Source organism: Myripristis murdjan, chromosome 3 (assembly GCF_902150065.1).
Source record: "Myripristis murdjan chromosome 3, fMyrMur1.1, whole genome shotgun sequence".
NCBI classification, from domain to species: domain Eukaryota; kingdom Metazoa; phylum Chordata; class Actinopteri; order Holocentriformes; family Holocentridae; genus Myripristis; species Myripristis murdjan.
The window spans coordinates 12,880,368-12,901,921 of record NC_043982.1 but is presented as its reverse complement, the minus strand read 5'-3'; the positions used below and the strand labels follow the sequence as shown (position 1 = coordinate 12,901,921).

Below are 21,554 nucleotides of genomic sequence, written 5' to 3'. Positions count from 1 at the left end.
ACTGCATTCCAAGGCCAGCAATCCTGCAGAGACACGTTGAGATGCAAAACTAAATCATCTAATAGACTACAAATTGTACTTTAAAGGACCTGTGCCTATACTGTCATTAATCTATAGGACCCTCAGACAGGCAGCACCATCCACCAACTACCGATTCTAAATGTTACGAGAGCTGAGTGAGTGCAGGTGCAGGAGCCTCCCATCAAAGCTGTTTTGTTGAATATGAGTATTGCTCCTACTCCTCATTCTTAACATCTCAAATACTCAGCTTCAAGAGTTGCTGTTGATTTTGACAACAAGAAGAGGGTAACGGTGTGCACTACTGTTTTGGGTTAGGTTTAGGGTTAGCAGCCACCTCTGCAGTTCAGAAACCAAATTATATCAGCAAGGGGGTGCTCTGGTGGCTCATGGGATAAGCGCACATACCATGCACAAAGGCTGAGTCCTGATCGCAGCGTCCTGGGTTTGAATCCAACCTCAGGCCCTTTGCTGCATGCCGTGCCCTCTCTCAGCAAGTTAATTCTAAAGAATAAGCATATTACTAAAGCTACTAAAAGATTACCAGAAAAAAAAAAATACGGCTGGGGATCTCTTGCTTCCTCCTGATTCATTCTGATTTTGATTCAGGATTACACAGTTTGATTATAAAACAATTATTGATGCATTACAGTTTTTGATTCTCATTCATTCATGACTACTTGCAAAAAATGAGTCATTAATCATCCTTGAAGATATTATTAACTTCCATTATCTTGTTTTTTTTTTTTTTTTTAATTCATTTACAATAATGATACAAATTTCAGAATCACATTTTAGTAAATCACATTGCTTTATGAGAGTAGTTTCCTTCCTAAGGCCACTGCAATGAGAATACAGTCCGTTTGTAATACTGTTTCCTATTTTTTGCCCCTCTCTTCTGACTACACGTCCGGCGTCCATCGGAGCGCTGGACGCATAAATACAACACAAAGCTGTCAACCTGTCAGCAGCAACGTCTGCTTCCACTCTGCTGTGCTGATTAGAAATGTAAAACAGCAGATAAGTCAGTGTGTCTGCTGTGACAGCGGCTCACATTTATCAAGACTAGTTTTAAAATTCTGTCTGTGCACATTTCCTCAATATCCTCTGAAGTTTAAACCAGCAAAGTTGATGAGTTCAGCTCTTCTCACCATTTTAGCAGTAGCAGCTAGTTTAGCTAGCAAACTTAGATTTTAGCTCACTATGTTGCATCAGGTGTGATGTAAAATTAGTAATAACAACGGCAGTGTAGGTTACTTGTAATTCATTTGTCACTAAGCTGACAACTCTGGGGGCTTAAGGGAGACACGGAAGATTATATTTTGGTATTTTGTCCTGTGCCGATCTTCATCAAAAACTTTATTCCCAAAGCGTTATTAAATATTGATTACAGACTTAAGGGCATTGATGCTGAATCATTCAACAGAGACTTGTGAGAATTGATTATTCTTCCCTGTGACTAATGCAAACACAGGAGACCGCATTAGCCCCATTTTAACCTCTCTGTATCAGTTGCCTGTTAATTTTGAACTGATTTAAAATAAATAAATAAATAAATAAAATAAAGTTTACTTTTAAAGCTCTGTGTGGTCCACCCCTGAGCTACATTGTGAAATCTTAATCACTTAATCACGAGCCTGAGATCCTGAGCCAGGACCCCTAAACTTTGGAACACCATGAAAATATCAGGCTAGCCAATCAAAACACACTTTTATTAGTTAAAATAAATAAATAAATTATATATATATATATATATATATATATATATATACACTACTCACAAAAAGTTAGGGATATTCGGCTTTCGGGTGAAATTTCAGGATGAACCTAAAATGCATTATAACCTTTACAGGTGAACTTAATGTGACCTTCTGTAAACTTTTGAATGCACATGTCCAATTGTTCAATGTTTCAGTACTTTTTGCACAAGTTGCTGTTCTCTAACAAGGAGTTTAATGGCAAAATTCACATCAGGTGTTTGATGCTCCAGCTCATCGAGGTCGTATCATTAGGGAATGGCTGCTGGAGACTGGGGTACCTCAAATGGAGTGGCCTGCACTTTCTCAGACCTGAATCCCATAGAAAACCTATGGGATCAGTTGAGTCGTCATGTAGAGGCTTGGAGCTCAATGTCCTGAGGGCCGCCCTTCAAGAAGAGTGGGATGCCATGCCTCAGCAGACAATAAGTCGACTTGTGAACAGCATGAGACGTTGCTGTCAAGCTGTAATTGATGCTCAAGGGCACATGACAAGTTATTGACACTGACATTTTTTGTTGTGGTATATCCACCACTGTTGTTGGCTTTTGTTTCAAGAAATTGTTTGAGATGAGGAAATCACCAGTGCATGCTTCTACTTAAATGCCCTACTTTCATGATATAATATCACTGTAGCATGAACTTTTTACATTTTCCATAAATTTCACCCAAAAGCCAAATATCCCTAACTTTTTGTGGGTAGTGTATATATACACACACACTGTTTTATGTCATTGTTGTTTCCTTTTATAATGTTCTTGCTGGTATTGTTCTATCATATTCTCTTGTTTTGAAGAACCATAACAGACTATCATAAAATTTCATAAAACTCTACAGTCCCACAGGAGTGGTGGTAAAACTGTGGTAAAACGCATATAATGGGTAATGGAGGATATCTACAAAAACAACAACAAAAACATACAACAGGTCTCTAAATTCTGAAACTCAAAATATTTCTGTCCAAGCCAGACAGGCATCATTTTCATATGAGCCCAAACAAGACTAAAGTCTACACACAGTAGTACATGCTAATCATGTGTTTATGGAAGGGAAAAAACAAACAAACAAAAGAGAGGAAAAAAAAAAAAAAACGAACAAGAATATATTCTTAATATTTCATCATAACCCAATTTCACCTCAAGGATCAATGAAGTATTTCTGATTCTGATTGCAATTCCGATTACAAGACTTGATCAGAAGTCTAACGTGATCAAAACTTAATTAAGTGAAAAATATTGCCTGACCTGACCTAAGCCAAAGTCCAGCTAGGGAATCAATTCCCTCGAATTGGGTGAAAATGTCAAACTGTAATAAGAGTGATTTTCTCTCTGGCTCTCATTTCATTGGGCATGTGCACAGGTTACCTTGGGAATGTAGTGGAAACGTGATGGACTTATGGACATAATTCACCATAAACTGTTGTTCAAGTGATGTTCAGTTTTAGAGTAAGGATGATTATGGGTAACCAGGAGTACACAGGGCAGCGTCATTTTGCTGTTGAATGTTGATACCCTAATACTGTAATAAAGGACACACAGGCTCCTGTTGTAAATGAGAGAAGTTGGCTAACTGTATTTTTCAGAACTTCTACAGGATACTTCTTACAAGGCCATGATGGAGAAGGAAGGAATATTAGCTGGAAGTATATGTTAACTCAATGAATTTCTACAGAGAAGCTGTTGGTAGCATCCATCAAAATGGAGATTACACAAAGTGGATTCGGTCACTGCTATACATATATTTCATTTCAAGAAAGGAGAATCATTGAAAAGAAAATTATATAAAATAGGTGACATATCCCTTTAGTTGTCCAGCAGAAAACATCCCATTCGCTAACTCCAATTAAAAAGCTCTCTATTGAACAATCAATTATTCTGACACCTACCCAGACAAACCTCATGTGCTTGGTGCAATAGATAATATCGACATAGAGAAGTTATAGTAAACAATGAGACTGATACTTCTGCCCTATCATTTCCACTCTAATTCCTCTTTCTCAATCCCACCCCCTCGTCTGCATGAACAACCTGAGTAACTGAGATACCAATATCTTATAAGTGGGCAGTGAGCAGCAGTGGGAGGAGGCCAAACAGTCTGTTGATAGAAATAATTATAGCCCAGCAATACTGGATGTTGTAGCGGTTTGACCAAATTTAAAGCTTTCAAAAGCTGAATCATTATCAAACCCCACAAAAGATGCATGCATTCAAAATACCCATGACCCCTGGTTATTTTTCACAACATAAACAAATTAATAATTAATTGCATGAATACTCAATTTAAATAAGCTGAACCACACCTCACTCACCACAGTTACTGTGGTGAGTGAGTATCAAACGGTTGTTGAGTCTTTGTAGACATTCAGCTGTCAGATCCTCAATGGATTCCATGACATTAAACTTAAAACCAGATTAGGACTCAACATGGCGCAAAAAAACCTGTGTAGCCTGACAAAGTGAGGGAGTAACTTCTTCCTGCTCCTTGCTCGCCAGTGTCTGTCACCATACTGAGTTGTGCAGCTCATCATAAAGAGATGTAAGGGGCTGGTCTTTTTGAGAGTGGGTAAATCAGAGCCATTTCACTGGTTGACAGCACAGGACTGGTGGGTGTGTGGAGATGAGTGAAAAAACAAAAACAAAAACAAAAAAAATGACTGATATCTGTAAATATACTTCTTATTATTTATAACAACATAATTTGGGCAATCACCGCACTGGACAGCAGAGAGGGGGAGAGAGGAAAAGAGTGAGACAGAGAGAGCGAGAGAGAGAGAGAGAGAGAGAGAGAGAGAGAGAGAGAACCCCTCTTTTCTCAGTGATACAACTTTCCATTTGCAAGGTTTCTAAGAGAAGGGTACACCCAAAGATGTCAGGGAAAAGAATGAGATACCGGTGAGGAGAATCTAACGTTTCAGCTCTGTGGGACTAGGTGGAGGAAATCAGGAAAATCCATCTCTCACTGATCAAGGAGTGTGAGAATATCAGCTGAAATCCAGAGTTGAACTGAGGTCAGATGGACTGTTTTGAGATTCTTGACGGCATTTCACTTCTCATCTAAGAAGCTTCTTCAGTTCTGACAGACTGGTGGTTAGTCCCAGCTTTTTTAACCAGTGTGGGGACGTTACCCAGGTTGTTGGCTTGTCGTTTGCATTGATGGAGTCACCTGAATCCAGGAGTTGTGACAACAGTCGTCACAACAGGGAGGAACGCTAACAAGCCAACTGCCTGGATAACGTCCCCACACAGGTTAAAAAAACTTCTCTTCAAGAATTTACAACCAGTACAGCTGACCTTGATTCAACTCTACATAGATAACCATGTCATGGATGACTTTACTTTGGGAAATACAGCAAATGTACAGAAATATGTTTCTAAGCAGAGATGATGCTGATGCTATATATGCCACATAAATTCACATCAGTGAGATAAACCTGCAGGATTCTGAAATGACTGCTCTGTGGAAAAGGAACCTGGAGAGAGAGAGAAAACAGGAAAAAAAAGGTTTCCTTGTCTTGAGTCCCTTCAAGGAGCGCTGTCTCTCTGCACTCTTGCATTCCTCCTCTCTCTTTGTGTTAGAAGTGTGAGGGACTTTTATGAACAGTGGGGCCTGAATGCCTCTATGGCCAATAAAGGCCAGAGATAGATATAGGATCTTTTAGAGGAATAAAAATGGGAATATTTGCAGGGGTCAAATCCCCCATTGTCATCCTTTTTTTACTCTGCCAACCTACTGTTCCATAAATGAGCCTGACTGGAGCACACAACCATTCATACCCATGGCGTGTTCCATGAGTCAGAATTTCCCAGTTGGAAATTTCAACCAGAATGCCCCTGATGTTTGGATTCCTGAATTGGAAATTTGGAAGAACCTCACCAATCCCGACATATACACAAAGTACTGGTCAGCTTCTTTATGTGGATGTGTTACTACAGTGATTGTACGCGCAAAACCATAATGTGTTGTTATGAACTGGTATCGCTAATAATAGCTAAGCTGGCTAGAAATGGTTTTGCGAGTTGTACTGGAATGTGGTCAGCTCGGGTGTGACGTAAATCCCAGCTCTGACTACCTACTTCCGAGGTAAATGTAACGTAGCGTTACTCACAAACAACCCCACAACACAGTCCCACTACAGATCATCCTTTGATGTCTGGAAATGAAAAGACTCAAAAATGCAGATCTGCTTTCAGGAACCAAAGCCTGAGAGGCAGGTGTGACTAGACTGATGGTGTCAGAGGTTGGGAACTGGAGGATTATAATGCAGGAAAATCCTCCCACACACACAAACACTCAAAGTGCAAGAGCATCTACTAAGTACAAAGTGAACATGAAGGTCACTGCATGCTTGTCACTTTCTGGCTGTAGCTTAGGCTGCTCCTTTTAAATACTGTCAACCTGACGCTCATCACTCAAGAGGCATCTGGTAAAAACACAGAGTAAGGCATGAGCCACATAATGGATAACCATCTAAGTGTGGTTGAATCCTCACACTCCTGCCTAATAGCAGGGGCACAAGCCTCTAACAGTGCCTAAACTAAACCAGCCTGTCCTTGTCTGCTGCAAAATAAAATGTATGCAGACAAGTGTGTTCAGTGTTAGGCATTTCCTCTGAAGTGAGAAATGTTTCAGCTGCTGACAGCTCGTATTTGAAGAGATACAAGCTGCAACAGCCTAGTTGGGAACATTAATCGGCCTGTGTTTGTCTCGTTTCAACACCTTAGCTCAGCAGTCAGCACTATGTAACAAAATACTGTAATTGCCCAATCCCACCAGCTGTGAGCTGTGTGTATATGTATAAGGGGATAAGGTAGAGAAAGACAGATAGAGAGATAAAGAGTAGAGACAGAGATAGACAGACAGGTAGGGAGATAGAGTGCAAAGAGGAAAGGGTCTATTCATGTCATAATGATTGTAGCACTGCAAAGAAAAAAGCCTTGGGCAGAAAAAAAGGCACACAATGGAGCCTTGAACTATCCTGCTGTTCCGTTTCCATGAGAGAGGGGGTTTGTAATGGGGAAAACGAAAGCTATGCTACACATAGTCAAAAGGCAGTGGCTTTTACAACAAAAGTGCAAATCATTACAGCTACCTCTATCCAACCTTGTTTTTATGCTCACATAATGTTTCACAGCTCTTTGGTTAGTGTATGAATGTAAGGCAACCTATTACTGTGTCTTCAGGCCCCCCAAATAGCTGTCAGTCTTGATGAAAAGGAAGCTACTCAAGAGCATGGTTTGCAGAAATGAAATGGGGTGTGTTTCTGATTACTGTATATGGAAAGATGACACACTTATGTATTTCACAATGGCAAAAAAGAAAGAAAATGAAATAAAGGAAAAGAGAATGAAAGCTACATCCATACACTTGCAAATATATCCACATGTTGAGGGGCATAAAGGAGGGATATAGACATGAGGAGAGATACAGAGAGCACTTTCCATCGATCTCTACCACCCATGACTCTTGATCAAGTGCCTGTGGACATGCAGCACAGATGGCAGAAACAAAAGGCGTAAGGGGAGCATCATTATCCACAGATTATCAAAGCACCAACAAGACCTGGAAGGATCTTTATGAGGTCCAAGCAAAAAAGTCACTCATCACTCATTCGTCTCTTTCTCGCTCTCACTCACTCTTTCCTGCTATGAAGGAAGTAATGGGTTACGCATTTGGTGGAGCGACAAGAAACATGCTGCAGCAGTGCTGCTGTACATGTCTACATGATGCACATGGTGCACATGTACGTACACACACACACACACACACACACACACACACACTCACACACAAATGGATGCTCACCACTTATTACATGTTATTACATGAGGCAGTATGAACTGCCCAGTCTACCTCTGCCTGCCTGTGGTCTGACCATTGCCACACTTCGGACACACAGGTTAAGCCCAAAGTGTGTGTGTGTGTGTGTGTGTGTGTGTGTGTGTGTGTGTGTGTGTGTGTGTGTGTGTGTGTGTGTGTGTGTGTTTGTGTGTATGTACGTGCACACACATCAGGGCATGTTAAAAACAAACCATACCAGGGCTCAAAGAAGGCTATATGAGAAAGGATATTGTTTGTCTCCGTGATGTTTTCTATGTTACTAACCCATTCTCCCCTGTGTGTGTGAGTGGTTGTGCCAGTGTCTGCTGCATGGATGGAGCTACCATCTTTAGGGCAGCGCCCTGGCTACATTTTTTTTTTTTTTTTAAGTTTTTTTTTTTGGCATTTCTGCTTTATTTGACAGTCACAGTAGAGATAGACAGGAAAGGCAGGGGAGAGAGAGGGAATGACATGCAGCAAAGGACCTGAGGTCGGATTTGAACCCCAATTGCTGCAATCGGGACTAAGCCCTGGTACATGGTGTGCGCTCTTAACCGATGAGCCACGGGGCGCCCCCAGCTCCACTGATACATTTATGGACCTGGTTCCTTGTCTTGGTCCCACTAATGCTCTTGCTCCCCCTTCTTCTGTGTGTGTCTCATATGCATGAGTTGCACACCCTCCACGAGTATGGCTATCTTCCTCCCAGGTTACCCTGCCTTGTCTTCCCCTGTGTTGTCTTCCTCGTCGTCACCATCCCCCTTATTCTGGCAGCCGCGGCTGTTCTGTGGCTGGTTTTCGTCCTGTGCCTGTCTGCTGCCTTGGTCGAGGCTTCCTGCTGCTTCTGTTACCATATTGTCTGCTACTGTGTTTTCTGGCATTTGCTTTATGACTGCAATGTTTGTAATTTGCTCACTGGGTCGACGCCGATTGCACACCTGTCTGGCCAGGAATGGGGTCCCCTCTGTCTGTGGTCCTTCTTAAGATTTCTTACATTTTTTTTTCCAAGTTGAGCTCTTTTTTTTTTTTTTTTTTTTTTTTTAAGGAGTTTTTTCTTGCCCGCTATGAGGATGAAGTCAGGGGGTGTCATCCTGTTTGTTGTGGGCATGTAAAGCCCTTTGAGACTGTTAACAGTGATACAGGGTTCTAAATAAACTTGAACTTGATAACATATTTTTCAGCTTTTATCCAGCCATTGGTCTCCATTCATCCCACTACAATATGAAAATTAACTTTCAGAGACTTCAAACTTTCTTGACACCAGTATTCCATCACTGTAATAAAGTCGTTCACATTAGTTTTCCTAAAAGGAGCAGCACTGTTGTGTTTTGATGATTTGACATTGGGTGCCATCAGCCTAGAAGACAAAGGCACCAATGTCATGAAGACGTTCAGAATATCACAATATTGTGAATTTGGTAGTTTTTAATTAAAGTGGCCATAAATATTGTGTGGTAATTAAATGCACAGCTCCCTTCTGACCTCAGAAGTATTCAATTGTGGGAGAAAGCAAAAGTTCTTACACCAGAATACTTTTATTAACCGGAGCTGCACAAACTTTGTAAATTATGCTGGATTGTTTAACAGTTCCACAATGAAGAGCAAGAAAAGACAATGAATTTTCTTTCTATGGAACAACTGTTTCCTTGTAGGTGGGACATCCACCCAGCTATGCGACTGATTGTGCTTGTAAATGGCCTCTCTGCTGGAAAAGAGTCAGTGGGAAGTTTGCTTTTCCAATGCAAATGATCACTTCTGTACTTTATGAATGCCAATGACTTTGTTAGCCACAGAAGCAGAACATTATGTGAGTGTAAAATCGAGGAATTTTATTATATTTTGTAAAATCTTTGATGATTTGCAAAATGGTTTGTTGCAATGCAAAATGTGGGTAACTTGTAATAAGCAAGCCAAACATTCAAAATCACCAGTAGGGTCCTTTAAGTGCTAAAACACATTGCACGTTCATACGTTTAAAAGCAAACATCTAATCCCAGAGCATTCCCTGGAGAGTTACAAACGTTAAGAAAAAACACTCAAGGTAAAGGTAAAGCTTAAGGTCAAATGCAACAGAGGAATGGGCATGTTTGTGTGTAGGTGTCTGCATGCACGCATCTAGCTCTCTGCAGTATTTCTTTGATGTCTATATATCTCTTATTGTTTCAGAGATATGAGCCCACCTTGTTTGAATATGAATGAATATAAATAGGCATTAACAGATATTTTAGAACAATCTCCTCTGATCACCACTCTTGTACCATTTGCTTTCTAACCTCAGACAGCATGAATGAGTTTTGATTTTAATCTTATCAATAAAAAGAAAAAAAGGCAGTATATTTCAATAGTTAAAATGAATTATACTTCCTTTTTGTATGCAACAATATTTGGAGAGAATTGCGTCAACACACTGTAAATAGCTCTATGTGTGTGTGCGTGTGTCATCACAGTATTCTGGCCACAGGACTGGAAGATGTTTGAGTGCTGATAGGTGCTGGGGTGGATTCATGGCCTCGAAAGAGCTCAAGAAGTTACGTTAGCACCGACCACAAATCAACACAGCACCAATAGTCATACTGCAATAAAGTCTCAGAGAGAGTAGGAAGTAGAGGGAGAGTTACATTTATCAAGTAGCCACACATGCGCACCCATGCTAAAAATCACATTCCAAAAGGTGAGCAGTGCCTAAGGGCACAGGAATTGGTAAATCCTTCCTTTTTCTTTCAGCTGGTTAAATAATATTCATGGCTTCTTGTATAAAATGTAATGACTTGGAAGCGTACCCAAACATGATTAGGGATGCTTGCTTGCCTGAGAGTTTTCATAGGTGATTGTACATACATTTGGGCAGTGTATTACCTCTGCTTGCTCGGTCCACATGCTGTAGGTCTTCAGCAAACTTGATCACATCTGGAAACTCCTCCTCACACACCTCTGCCAGGAAGTGGAGAAGTGTGGTCTTCTGGTCTGCTGACTTAGTGTCCTTCAGCTGCAGTAATGAGCAAAAACATAAACAAAAACATTATTTTGATGTTGTTTAGTATTTTTATATATGATAAGTCCACATAATGCTACAGCTGTTTATGCATCTTTTTGTGATGCAGCAAACATGCATCCACAATGCAACTGACTGTCTTTTGTGTTCCCGCTCTCTCTCTCTCTTTCTCTCTCTCTCTCTCTCTCTTTCTCTCTCTCTCTCTCTCTCTCACACACACACACACACACACACACACACACAAATAATATTTCAATTTTTCTGATAAATTTCCATCATCATTCTTTCACAGTCTAATTCCAAGCCATCTCTCAGTAGCCTCGCCAAATGCCCCTCCTGTGGAGAGCGTTGCTGTGTATCTCACTAGGTGATCTATTGGTAGACAGCAGTGTACTCAGCCCCGCTGGGTTTAATCATGTTTGTATTATCTCCTCTAATCAAACACATTCTCATCTCTCTTTTCATTTTTGTTTTGCTCTCTTTTCAAAAGCATCAAGTGGTCGCTCACAAAAGGTGCCTCTCTGAATTTGGATGGATGGTAATCATAATTGACAATGAAAACATTGTGCTTTTTCCAGTTGGGCCGCCTGCAATTTTCCTGTGCCGCGGAGTGTGCTGTGGAATTAAGTTGTCAAACTTGGGGGCAGGCACGGAGGTGATGTCTTCCTCTGTGTATCCTGCCGCTGACACTCACTCACACCCAGACCCCCACCACACACACACACACACACACACACACACACACACACACACAATCACACATAAGAAACCAGACACGCCGACAAAGCATGATTCCAGAAGCTCTAAAAACAAAACATATGCTAACTCTTGTTATATATTTATGAGTATTATTATGAATCATACTGATGCAACTTATTAGGCAAGTGTGTGTGTATGTCTGTGTGTGTGTGTGTGTGTGTGTGTGTGTGTGTGTGTGTGTGTGTGTGTGTGTGTGCGATTGTGTACACACAACAGTGTTTAGGTGAACATAAGCACTCAGGTCTAACAGGGCAGTGGTGGCAATGATGAATGGCTGTGCTGGCTGTTGCTGTGAAAACTGCAGGGACTGAGCCTACAGCCATAATGTAACCAGAAGAGGAGTCTCATTCTCTGGGAGTACACTCTGCTCCCTCTCTCTATCCGTATAATACAGGACAACTCATCTTTGCCACTGCTCTGTCTTCATGCTGTACGCAAAGTGCAGGCACGTCTACTTGTGACAACTCTCCCTAACTAAGAATTTCTTCTACACTGTAGTCCTGAAGGGCGTGTGAACTTTCAAAGGGACCCTGGCTGTAGCTTCAGTAATCTGGTCTGAGTAGAGTCTGATGGACGTCTGATAGATGCCAGCAGATAAAGACAAGCCTGTCTGTGAGCGTGATAGTGTTCAATCACATGAAATAGTTTCAAACAAAAACATCTCATCACAGCAGCCACTTTAGATCAATTCAACGATAGGTTCCTGCAGTGTCCAGCCAAGGTGACATGAAAGAAAGGAAGCACCAAAAACAGAAAACACTGGCACATACATACTTAAGTGTGCAAAATCAATATATGTACATGTACAAACAGACAAGTGCAGATACACATGTGGGACACAAAACACAGTCTTTCTGTCACATACACAAGTAAACCTATTACATGTATGAGCACTTATATCAGTTCTCCAGTTGATCAGAATGTAAAAGTTTGTACAGGCAACAGAGAGAGCAGTAATGATGTTATCATGCTTCCTGCTAAGCTGCTCTTACTGTATGTGATAAGACATTGAGACATGGAGGCATCCTGGTGACTGCTCAGTCCAATTAAACTCTCAGGAACTGAAAGTTCAGCTTTGAAAAATAGAAATAAAAATTAAATTTAAATTTAAAAAATAATTTAAAATAAAATATAAATGCATTAATGAATGAATGAATAAATAAATAAATGGAAAAAATTTGCACTCATGTCATCCCTGCTGATTCCCCCATTTTTCCTGTCGCACTCTAATTTATATTCTCTATAGTAGAAATGCCTGGAAGAGCAGAAGATTCTGTTCTCCTTGCCAGGAACGCTGAATCTGTCTCCCCGACATTACTCACTGAATCGACTGCTGATGAATAACTTTGGGAAATGGCGTGCTTTGTCACCAAAATTTGAATCTAAACATCATCAACTGTTGTCAACTAGGTCTGTACAATAAATCAAATTCGTACTGATGTAGCAAAATGACACAAGATGGTAGAGTATCACTGTTGCACAGGCTGCAATATGGGCTTTTTTTCCCCACATTCACCACTACTACTTGCAGTCAGTGAGACAAGTAATGAGAATGAAAGACAGGCAGATAGACGGGCCTCCCACAAGAAGAGGAACTCATTTTAGATACTTGGAGTTAATATTTAAAATCTGGCTGTGTTCTGTTTTTATATTAATGTCAAGTTTAACCCAAAATTGTATTATTGTATGATTTATTTGCTATTTCTGTTATAACTGAGCTTTTACTAACACAGCTATATCAAATTAGGTGAAACCGTTGGTCTCATTGAGTCCTTCTCTTTGGACATGCATAGCTGTTACAGCCCCTGGAGGGATGGAGAACAGTATATGTTAATATCTGGAGGTAAGGTCAGCAGCATAAGATTTCACCCCTCACCTTGCAGAGGGAGCTCAGGTCGAAGCCGTATGACTGTGCATTTCGGGAGCCAGCATTCATGTAGTTGCCTAGCAGCAGAACCAGCTCCAGCAGGCGGCTAAATGAGCGGCTCTTCCTGACCTCGTCGCAGGCGGCATTCACAGCCAGGATGTCGGGGCGCAGGTTGTTCACCTGCTCCTCAAACTGCAGCCGGAACAGGATGTGGCTGAGTCGAGGACGCAGTCGCTTCACACTGCTCATCTAGAAGAGGAGAGCAGGGTGCCAGGAGAAGAGGTCAGTGACAAGAAGAAAGGAGGAGGAAGGGAGAGGAGAAGGGAAAGAAATTACACAGGAACGATAAGAATATTTCTCAAACAGAGAGAATAAAGTCAAAGAACACAAAACTTAAAATAACCGCAATCACAGTTTTTGCACACTCTCCCATTCAATCTAATTTAAAAGACATTTATGCAACCGGCATGCTAAAAAGTGTTGCTTGGCAGTAGTAATAGATGCTGGCAGTGATTTGATTTGGGATCCAGGTCTGGTAAGTTAATTGCAGAGTTAGTGTCCATATAGGGCAGGGAGTGGAGGGGTGGAATATACAATAGGCTGCCTTGGATTACCACTCTCACACAATTAGAGAAAATTGGAAAATATTGCATTGGGCCCAGGGCCTGGCCACAACAGTGATTGTGTATGTGTGTGGGGTATTAGGAAGGGGGGCAGGTTCCAATTGTCTGTTTCACACAACAGCTGGCTCTGCGGTATGGTGTCCTCCATCAAGGGTTTAATTATAGCTACTGTAATGTTATCAAATCACTATTTCAGTGAGAGAGCGAGTGTTTGTGTGTGTGTGTGTGTGTGTGTCTGACAGAGGGAAAGCAGAAGAGGAAGGACAGTAGGGAAGATGACAAAAAAAGAAGAAAGCAAAGTGCAAGAGGACAGAGCATAAATAAATAAATAAATAAAAGGACCAGGAGATGGGATAAATAATGATTACAGCACCAGGAACAAAAGAGATAGGAGCAGAAGAAAGAAGATAAATAGAACAGAGCTCCTTCAAAGTGAATCTGAGCACGTTGCTGCCATTATGTTTTCATCAGTGCTGCAGTGGGTAATGGCAGAAACCGAGGTTACATATGACAGCAGCTTTTGCGAGGTATGAGGATGGGGTTGGCTAACATATAGCAATGTGAAAGAATACATATATATATAGTCAAAATCAAGCACTCTTGTAAAAAAATGGGGTGTTTGAGGATTTTAAGTTTTACATTTCCTACATGTTTTGGCTAAAATGATTTATTCCTGATAACATTAACCCTGCAATCCGATCCTTAGATTAGACTGTGCTGAAATCAATGGAAATCACTGATGTAGGGAAAAGGAGACAGGAAGAGACAGACAGAATTACAAGCGACATATGAAACAGAAAAATCGTGAGTAAATATTTTGGCAACTTGTAACAAGTGTCTCCGCGGTGTGTCAAGCACAATTTAAATCCTAGATGAAAGACTTCAGTTCAAAGATCTGTCAGTCACACATGTTTGACAAGAATTGCTACCAAAGTTAAGCTAGAGAGAATGCACATACTGGTAAACAGAATTATTCCTCAGCGTTCAAGGATTGCAGTGATGTTTATATGTCACCAAATACAGTTTTTATATTTCCTAAAATGAAACCGCTTTGAACGAAAGAACAGCAGAAGTGATATGGCATACAGCTATTTTAACACATTAAGCAGAATGATGTGAAGGACAGTACAACATCTTGGCTATTATCTAATGGTGAGGAGTGGCGCTACGCAGAGTGGGAAGCTTTTTTCTTTTTTTTTTCTTTTTCTTCTTTTTGACCTATGTGTCTGTGTGTGCGTGTGTATATATATATATATATATATATATATATATATATATACATATATAACCCCCCACCCCACACACACACACACACACACACACACACACACACACACACACGCGCACACACACACACTGGCTTTACACTCTCTTGTCACAAAGAACATTCAACTCATTCATCTACAGTAGCTGCAGAAAGAAGCATTAAGTGACTACATTAGCCTTGTGTCCATGACAGTGTATTTAACTGTGTAACTGAGCGTACTCCTATGATCTTCAATGCCAACACATGAGATGAGGTTCAAATCCAGTGCAGAGTGGCATATACAAAGGGATAAAATGCATGTGCTTGCAAAATGGTAAATTAAAAATTCCCTTTGAACCTGAACTTTTCTGATACATTAGTACGCAGGCCTCCTCGGACCCACACATGCATACAAAAGAGCACAGCAAGCAGCAAACCACAACGTTATGTAAGCGAGCTCCTCTTCTCCTTCTTTGTACATCTCCCTGATGATCTACGTTCAATAGCTGAGCAGACAGGATTTTTCCTCTGTATTTCTCCATCATCCTCTCACTGTTTGTATTAGTCTCCCAGTGATAACTTTCTCGTTCATGAGCGATTTGAAAACAGGTGGGTGAAGAGGAAGAATATTTTATGTATTTTCAGTTATTTAGTGCCGAAATGCTACAACCCTCATGCATAATTCTGAATAAATCTCCTTTGAAGAGTATTTAAGAAAATGATGCAGACATAATTGGCCAACAGTGTTGCACCTGAATGTGCATAAATTAGTAGGCCAGTTCACAGGTGTCTTGTCTTTTCTCTTAGAGCTTAAAGAGACAGCATTTTCTGTAAAAATTGGGATTAGGATATTATTCACATGAAATCACTTTGACTGAGCGAGAGAGAGAGAGGGAGAGAGAGAGAGAGAGAGAGAGAGAGAGAGAGAGAGAGAGAGAGAGAGAGAGAGACGATGGATAGATGAGACAAGTTAACATCACAATAGCATTAGAGCCATTTTATGTATAAACCTGCTTGATTAATTGTGCTCTGTTGATACCCTTTATTCACATTCATTTCAATTTAGTTGACTCATTTTGATGATGCATGAGCATGTGGTGTTGCAACTATAGCTTGTAAATGTGAATTTGTTACAGCCAGCTGGTGGGGAGGTGAGCAAATGTCTGTGTGTGTGTGTGTGTGTGTGTGTGTGTGTGTGTGTGTGTGTGTGTACATCTCTGTGTACTCACCACAACCCCAAACTGCTCAGGCTCTGACAAATTGGTGTATTCATTTTTATACTTGGCCAAGGCGTTCAGCTGCTCTTGCTCTGGTAGGTGGTTCACAAGGTTCTGCAAGGAAGAAGAGTGAGACGCAGCGTGAAGGAGAGGGGAGGACAAAAGCAACCATTATTCTTTTGTTCAAAAATAGTTTCCTCACAATGCCTCAAACACCTTCAGCCGCAACCAGCAGATAACACAAGCCTTAGCTCACTTGACCTGGCAGCCGACTGTCATGCAGCGGTCCCGGTTCTAATTCCATGGGTTATTAAATGATTCAAACATAGCCTAACTATTGAACCCAACAATCACAGAATGTTTACATTATTCTATCTGGCACTACCAATTGAAAAGGAAGCACGCTTCCACCAAAACACAATAAAAAAAAAAAGTTAAAACCCACAGAAAAATTAATTGTGGTACTGTGTGCAACAGCTCAGTGTTGCACACAGTAAAAAATAGTGACTGCACAAACTAACCAAGTATAGGCCAACTTAAGGCAATGTTGCATCATCTTTTGACGTTGCAGAAAAAGAAAACACTGCAGTGGCTTGAGTCGGACGAAACATTGCTGCTTGTCTTTTCCAGGTTGCAGACCACCGCCTGTCACCAATTGGTCCACAAATTGGTAATGTTACAGTGGCATCAGATTCCCTGCTAAAGGATGCAGCTATTCCCAGTGAAAACAAATTATTCCTTTGTCTCTTGTTTACAGTTTAAGCTGCCTGCAATTCTCCTGCTCATTGTGATGGGGCATTTTGGTGACGAAAGAAAAATTGTGGCCCATGATTGAATATTTTACGGGAATACAATAGAGCTCAAATACTGTACATGTGAGTGGGTTTCCTCAATATACTGTACATTTCTGCAGGAGGAAATTACCTGTTGAACATTTCACATTATCCATAATAAACATTACATAGCCTGTAAAGGTCCCAGAAAATATAGTATATTCCCTCATTTTCAACATGCCTTTGTCTAAGCCAGCTATGGCATTGTAGAAAACCGGGGTCGCAAACTGCGTCACTGGAGTGCATTATCAGGACTGGCTTCACCGGTGCCTCCACATGTTGCCACAGTTACATTGCTGGAAGATTTTGGGCACTTCAAGGGCTATTAAGGTTCCACTTACCTCAGTCTCATAATAGATGCCATTTCAAAGTAGACAGCTCATCAAAATTAGCGACAAGTGTTAGAGAGGAAGAATATGCCTCCTGCCTAAAGATGTAAAGCCACGTTGTAGCTTGAGCTAGTTTTCAAACTGAGCTGAATTTATTTTTTTTTTCTTATATACTACATATGCTAATTCTGCCTGCAATTTCCCTCTTTACAGTAGGTTTTACAGCATTTTGCAAAACCTGTCATACCTGGATCATAGGTTCAGTGAGCTGTTCCTCGTCCACCTCCACTATCATGCGACGGATCTCCTGGTAAGGCATGCGATAGGAACCCAGGAAAATGGCTGGACAGACAGAGTCAAACACACAAGACTGAGTCAGAAACGCTGTAAAAAAGCTAACAATTATTTACTTAAGACAAATGCTGTTCAAACAGAGCATCCACTGCTCATATGAAGAAGAGGGGGAAATGGTTTATAAAGTGCTTTCCAATAAAGAAGAAACTGAATAAGAATTGAATAAAAATGAATAAAATAAGGATGCAAATGTAATAATGATAAAACAAATCAAAGTAAAATTAAGATAACTTGAAAGCCAATCTATAAAAATGAGCCCTAGAAAATACTTTAACGATGATATTGGTTAAAATAGCTGAGATCATCAAGCAGGTTGTACCATAGCATCCTGGATGACCAATGCCTGGTCAGTTTTTGTCAGTAGAGCTCTGTCAAAGCAAGTTAGGCTGTGCTAAGGTACACTGCAGGTTAAAAAGGCTATGACATAGAAAGGGGCAAGATGATACTGAATATAAATGTTAAAGACAAACACAGCTCAATTATGAAACTGACAGGCAGCTGCTTTAGAGTTGCTAAAACTGTGGAAATATGGTCTCTTTGTTTTGCATGAGCTAAAGACAAGAACCAACTTTTGACTGAGGCAGGTATAAAAGGAGCAGCATTTATCTAAATGAGATGATATTAAAGCATGAGTGACACTCTGCAAGCTGGCTGAAGACAAAGACGCTGATTTTTGATGAATTGCTCAGCTGAAAATAACATGACTGATTTACTTGCTTACTGTAGAAAACCGGTGGGTGTTAAATTGAGGGCCCCAATTTTAACTCCACAATCGCAACGACCAGCGCTCAGTGAAGGTGTATGGAAACTCACTCACTAAGCATAAAGGGGCTAGGTGTAGTGGAATATATAAGAGATGAACTATCCGCTTCATGGATTACATCATCCGGGGATTGGGTCGCCGAGGCCCTCGCCTTCGACTGCCGCCCAATCCACAAAGCACCGACCCCTTACGGCTTGGGTGGTGAGCCCGCAGAGGGTTGGACCCACGTCGTCGGTTCGGGCTGGGCCCGGCCAGGCCCCGTGGGCAAAGGCCCGGCCACCAGGCGCTCGCTCACGAGCCCCAACCCCAGGCCTGGCTCCAGGATAGGGCCCCGGCTCTGCCGTACCGGGCGACGTCACGGATCTTGATCTTCTTATCATCATAAGGGGTTTTCGAACTGCGCTTAGTCTGGCTCATCACCTAGGACCTGTTTGCCATGGGAGACCCTACCAGGGGCGAAATGCCCCCGGCAACATAGCTCCAAGGATCATGTGGGCACACAAACCCCTCCACCACGGTAAGGTGGCAGTTCAAGTCCGAGGCCATGGTTCTCGACCGGAAAAAGGTGGCATGCCCTCTCCGGGTTGGTGGAGAAGTCCTGCCTCAAGTGGAGGAGTTCAAGTATCTCGGGGTCTTGTTCACGAGTGAGGGAAGGATGGAGCGTGAGATTGACAGGCGGATCGGTGCAGTCTCCGCAGTGATGCGGTCGGTGTACCGGTCCGTCGTGGTGAAGAAGGAGCTGAGCTGAAAGGCGAAGCTCTCGATTTACCAGTCAATCTACGTTCCTACCCTCACCTATGGTCATGAGCTTTGGGTAATGACCGAAAGGACAAGATCGTGGATACAAGCGGCTGAAATGAGTTTCCTTCGTAGGGTGGCCGGGCGCTCCCTTAGAGATAGGGTGAGGAGCTCGGTCACTCAGGAGGAGCTCGGAGTAGAGTTGCTGCTCCTCCGCATCGAGAGGGACCAGTTGAGGTGGCTCGGGCATCTGTTTCGGATGCCCCCTGGACGCCTCCCTGGGGAGGTGTTCCGGGCATGCCCCACCGAGAGGAGGCCCCGGGAAAGAATAATCAGAAGAATAAATGAATAAATTTGGACAACTAGTGTAATAATAATAATTAAAAAAAGCAATCCATCCATTAGCTGTAATACAGATGTGATTTATAGGAAATGCGTTAGGAGACTTCATTTTATGGTTAAACTGAGGCAGTACACCGTGGATAGGGAGAATACAGTGCTCTATATGCGACCAACAAAAACACACTGGACAAAACAGTTAATATGTCACAGGGGGACAGTTTGACTGTATGACAGTGATCTACGAGTCTTGTGCACGGAAAAAAGGGGAGGCTATCGTAAGCGATAACAGTCACCCACTGTTGAACCAAATCAAGTTAATGCCTTCAGGTTGATGGTTTAGACTTTCGCTGGTTAAAGACAACCAAGCTCATAGATAGTATAGTCTTCAGTATTTTTCTTTTTTTTTGTTTTTTAATGTGCATTTGACTGTACGAGATGGAAAAATTATTTCCTGATGGACAAATAAAGTCATCGTCATCACAGCTACAAGTCCTCCAGATGTATGTTGTGCATCAAGTTGTCCTGTTGCGATACCAAAGCCACATTCAGCTGAACCTTGCTCTGTGATGTCTCCTCTGAAAAGTCATGTTGGCATTCTGAATATGTGTAAGGCCTCTATATCTATATCTATGTATAGATATATAGATATTGATATATAGATATTGTGCAAAATACAATAACTCGCTGAACTCTGTATTGTAATGTGCTACCTGACTTGTCCAAGCATCTAAAACACATTCTCAGCATGCCAAATGTTTGTTCCACTATACAGTCCTTGCCCTCGATGACCCTTTGCTGAATCTGAAAAATGTTGCTGCTGAGTTCTTGGACTCATAAGCCACGTGGTTAATAGGTCTCCTTACAGCTACACACCCAGAGTGTCCAGGAAGGCTGCAGGAATGGCAGAATTGACACAAGATTAGACATGGGCCCCAGGGCTCTGATAGAGTTAGTTTTATTTATTTTTATTTTTTGTTACCAAAATCTAAATAAACTTTCCGTTTCGATGTGCGACCCCTTACACCTTTGCACCAAGCCTGGTGTGCAAGCACAAAAATAACACAGAAACGGGCGAAGTGTGTTTCCAGGTCAGCAAAATACCAACTGGTCATAGTGCTGCTTGCAACAGTCTTTACACCCCCATGAAAATAGGGCTCAAGATGTAGCAGCATATAATTAGCATCAATTATCATAATCAGCAAAAGGAAATATTGTGCTTATGGATCCACACAAAAACAAGTAACAATCAAAACTGAACATTATTAACGCCAATTATTGCGCTAAGAAAGACTGGTAGCTCATTTCCATTATAAAGAGCTGTGCCGTGAAGGGCTGTGCCGGGCTGAGCCCAGCACGGCCCTGTTTGGCCTTGGAGTGTTTCCATTGCTTATGGTACCAGCGGGTCAGCATCATAGAATTAGAGAGGCGCGCTAGTTGCCATGGAGTTGTTAGTAACAAGAGGAGCTGTCAGTTGTTAGCCTACATTAGCTTTTTGCTACTTTTTTTTAATGGACAAAATCTTGTTTGAATAAAAAAGCCACTGGCCGGCAGAGGTGAGCTGACCGCGGCACCGGTCGGCGTCAGGTGGGCCGGCCGCGACACCGGTCGGCGTCAGCACCGGCCCGCCTGATGCCATCATCATCGTCTTCACAGATGCTCTGCAATCTGCGCTTAGTGGTCACATTTCCATTTCCATTTGTAAGAAAAATGTAAACTAGGCTACACAACAGAAAAACCCAACAAAAAACTCAGCAAGCAAATCAATTTCTTCCATAATCTCTCCAGAAACTAATGTTTGTAAATAATAGGCTACTGGCTGAAGGTTTAATGGTTGACACTTGTCACTTGTCAGTTTGTAGCAGCCTGGTTAACTGACATTCTAACGGGCCAGCACCAGAT

At 41.7% G+C, this 21,554-nt stretch overlaps 1 protein-coding gene across 5 annotated transcripts in view; it reads right to left on the bottom strand.

The window, feature by feature from the left end:
• LOC115379801 (protein diaphanous homolog 3) overlaps nt 1-21,554 on the bottom strand; it is a 292,946-nt gene that overhangs the window by 99,169 nt on the left and 172,223 nt on the right. For all 5 annotated transcript variants that reach the window (XM_030080714.1, XM_030080729.1, XM_030080736.1 and 2 more), the window contains 4 exons: nt 17,706-17,800; nt 16,309-16,410; nt 13,220-13,459; nt 10,449-10,578 (listed from right to left, as the gene is read on the bottom strand). In XM_030080714.1, the coding sequence (XP_029936574.1) occupies nt 10,449-10,578; nt 13,220-13,459; nt 16,309-16,410; nt 17,706-17,800 (567 nt within the window). The remainder of the gene's footprint in view (nt 1-10,448; nt 10,579-13,219; nt 13,460-16,308; nt 16,411-17,705; nt 17,801-21,554) is intronic.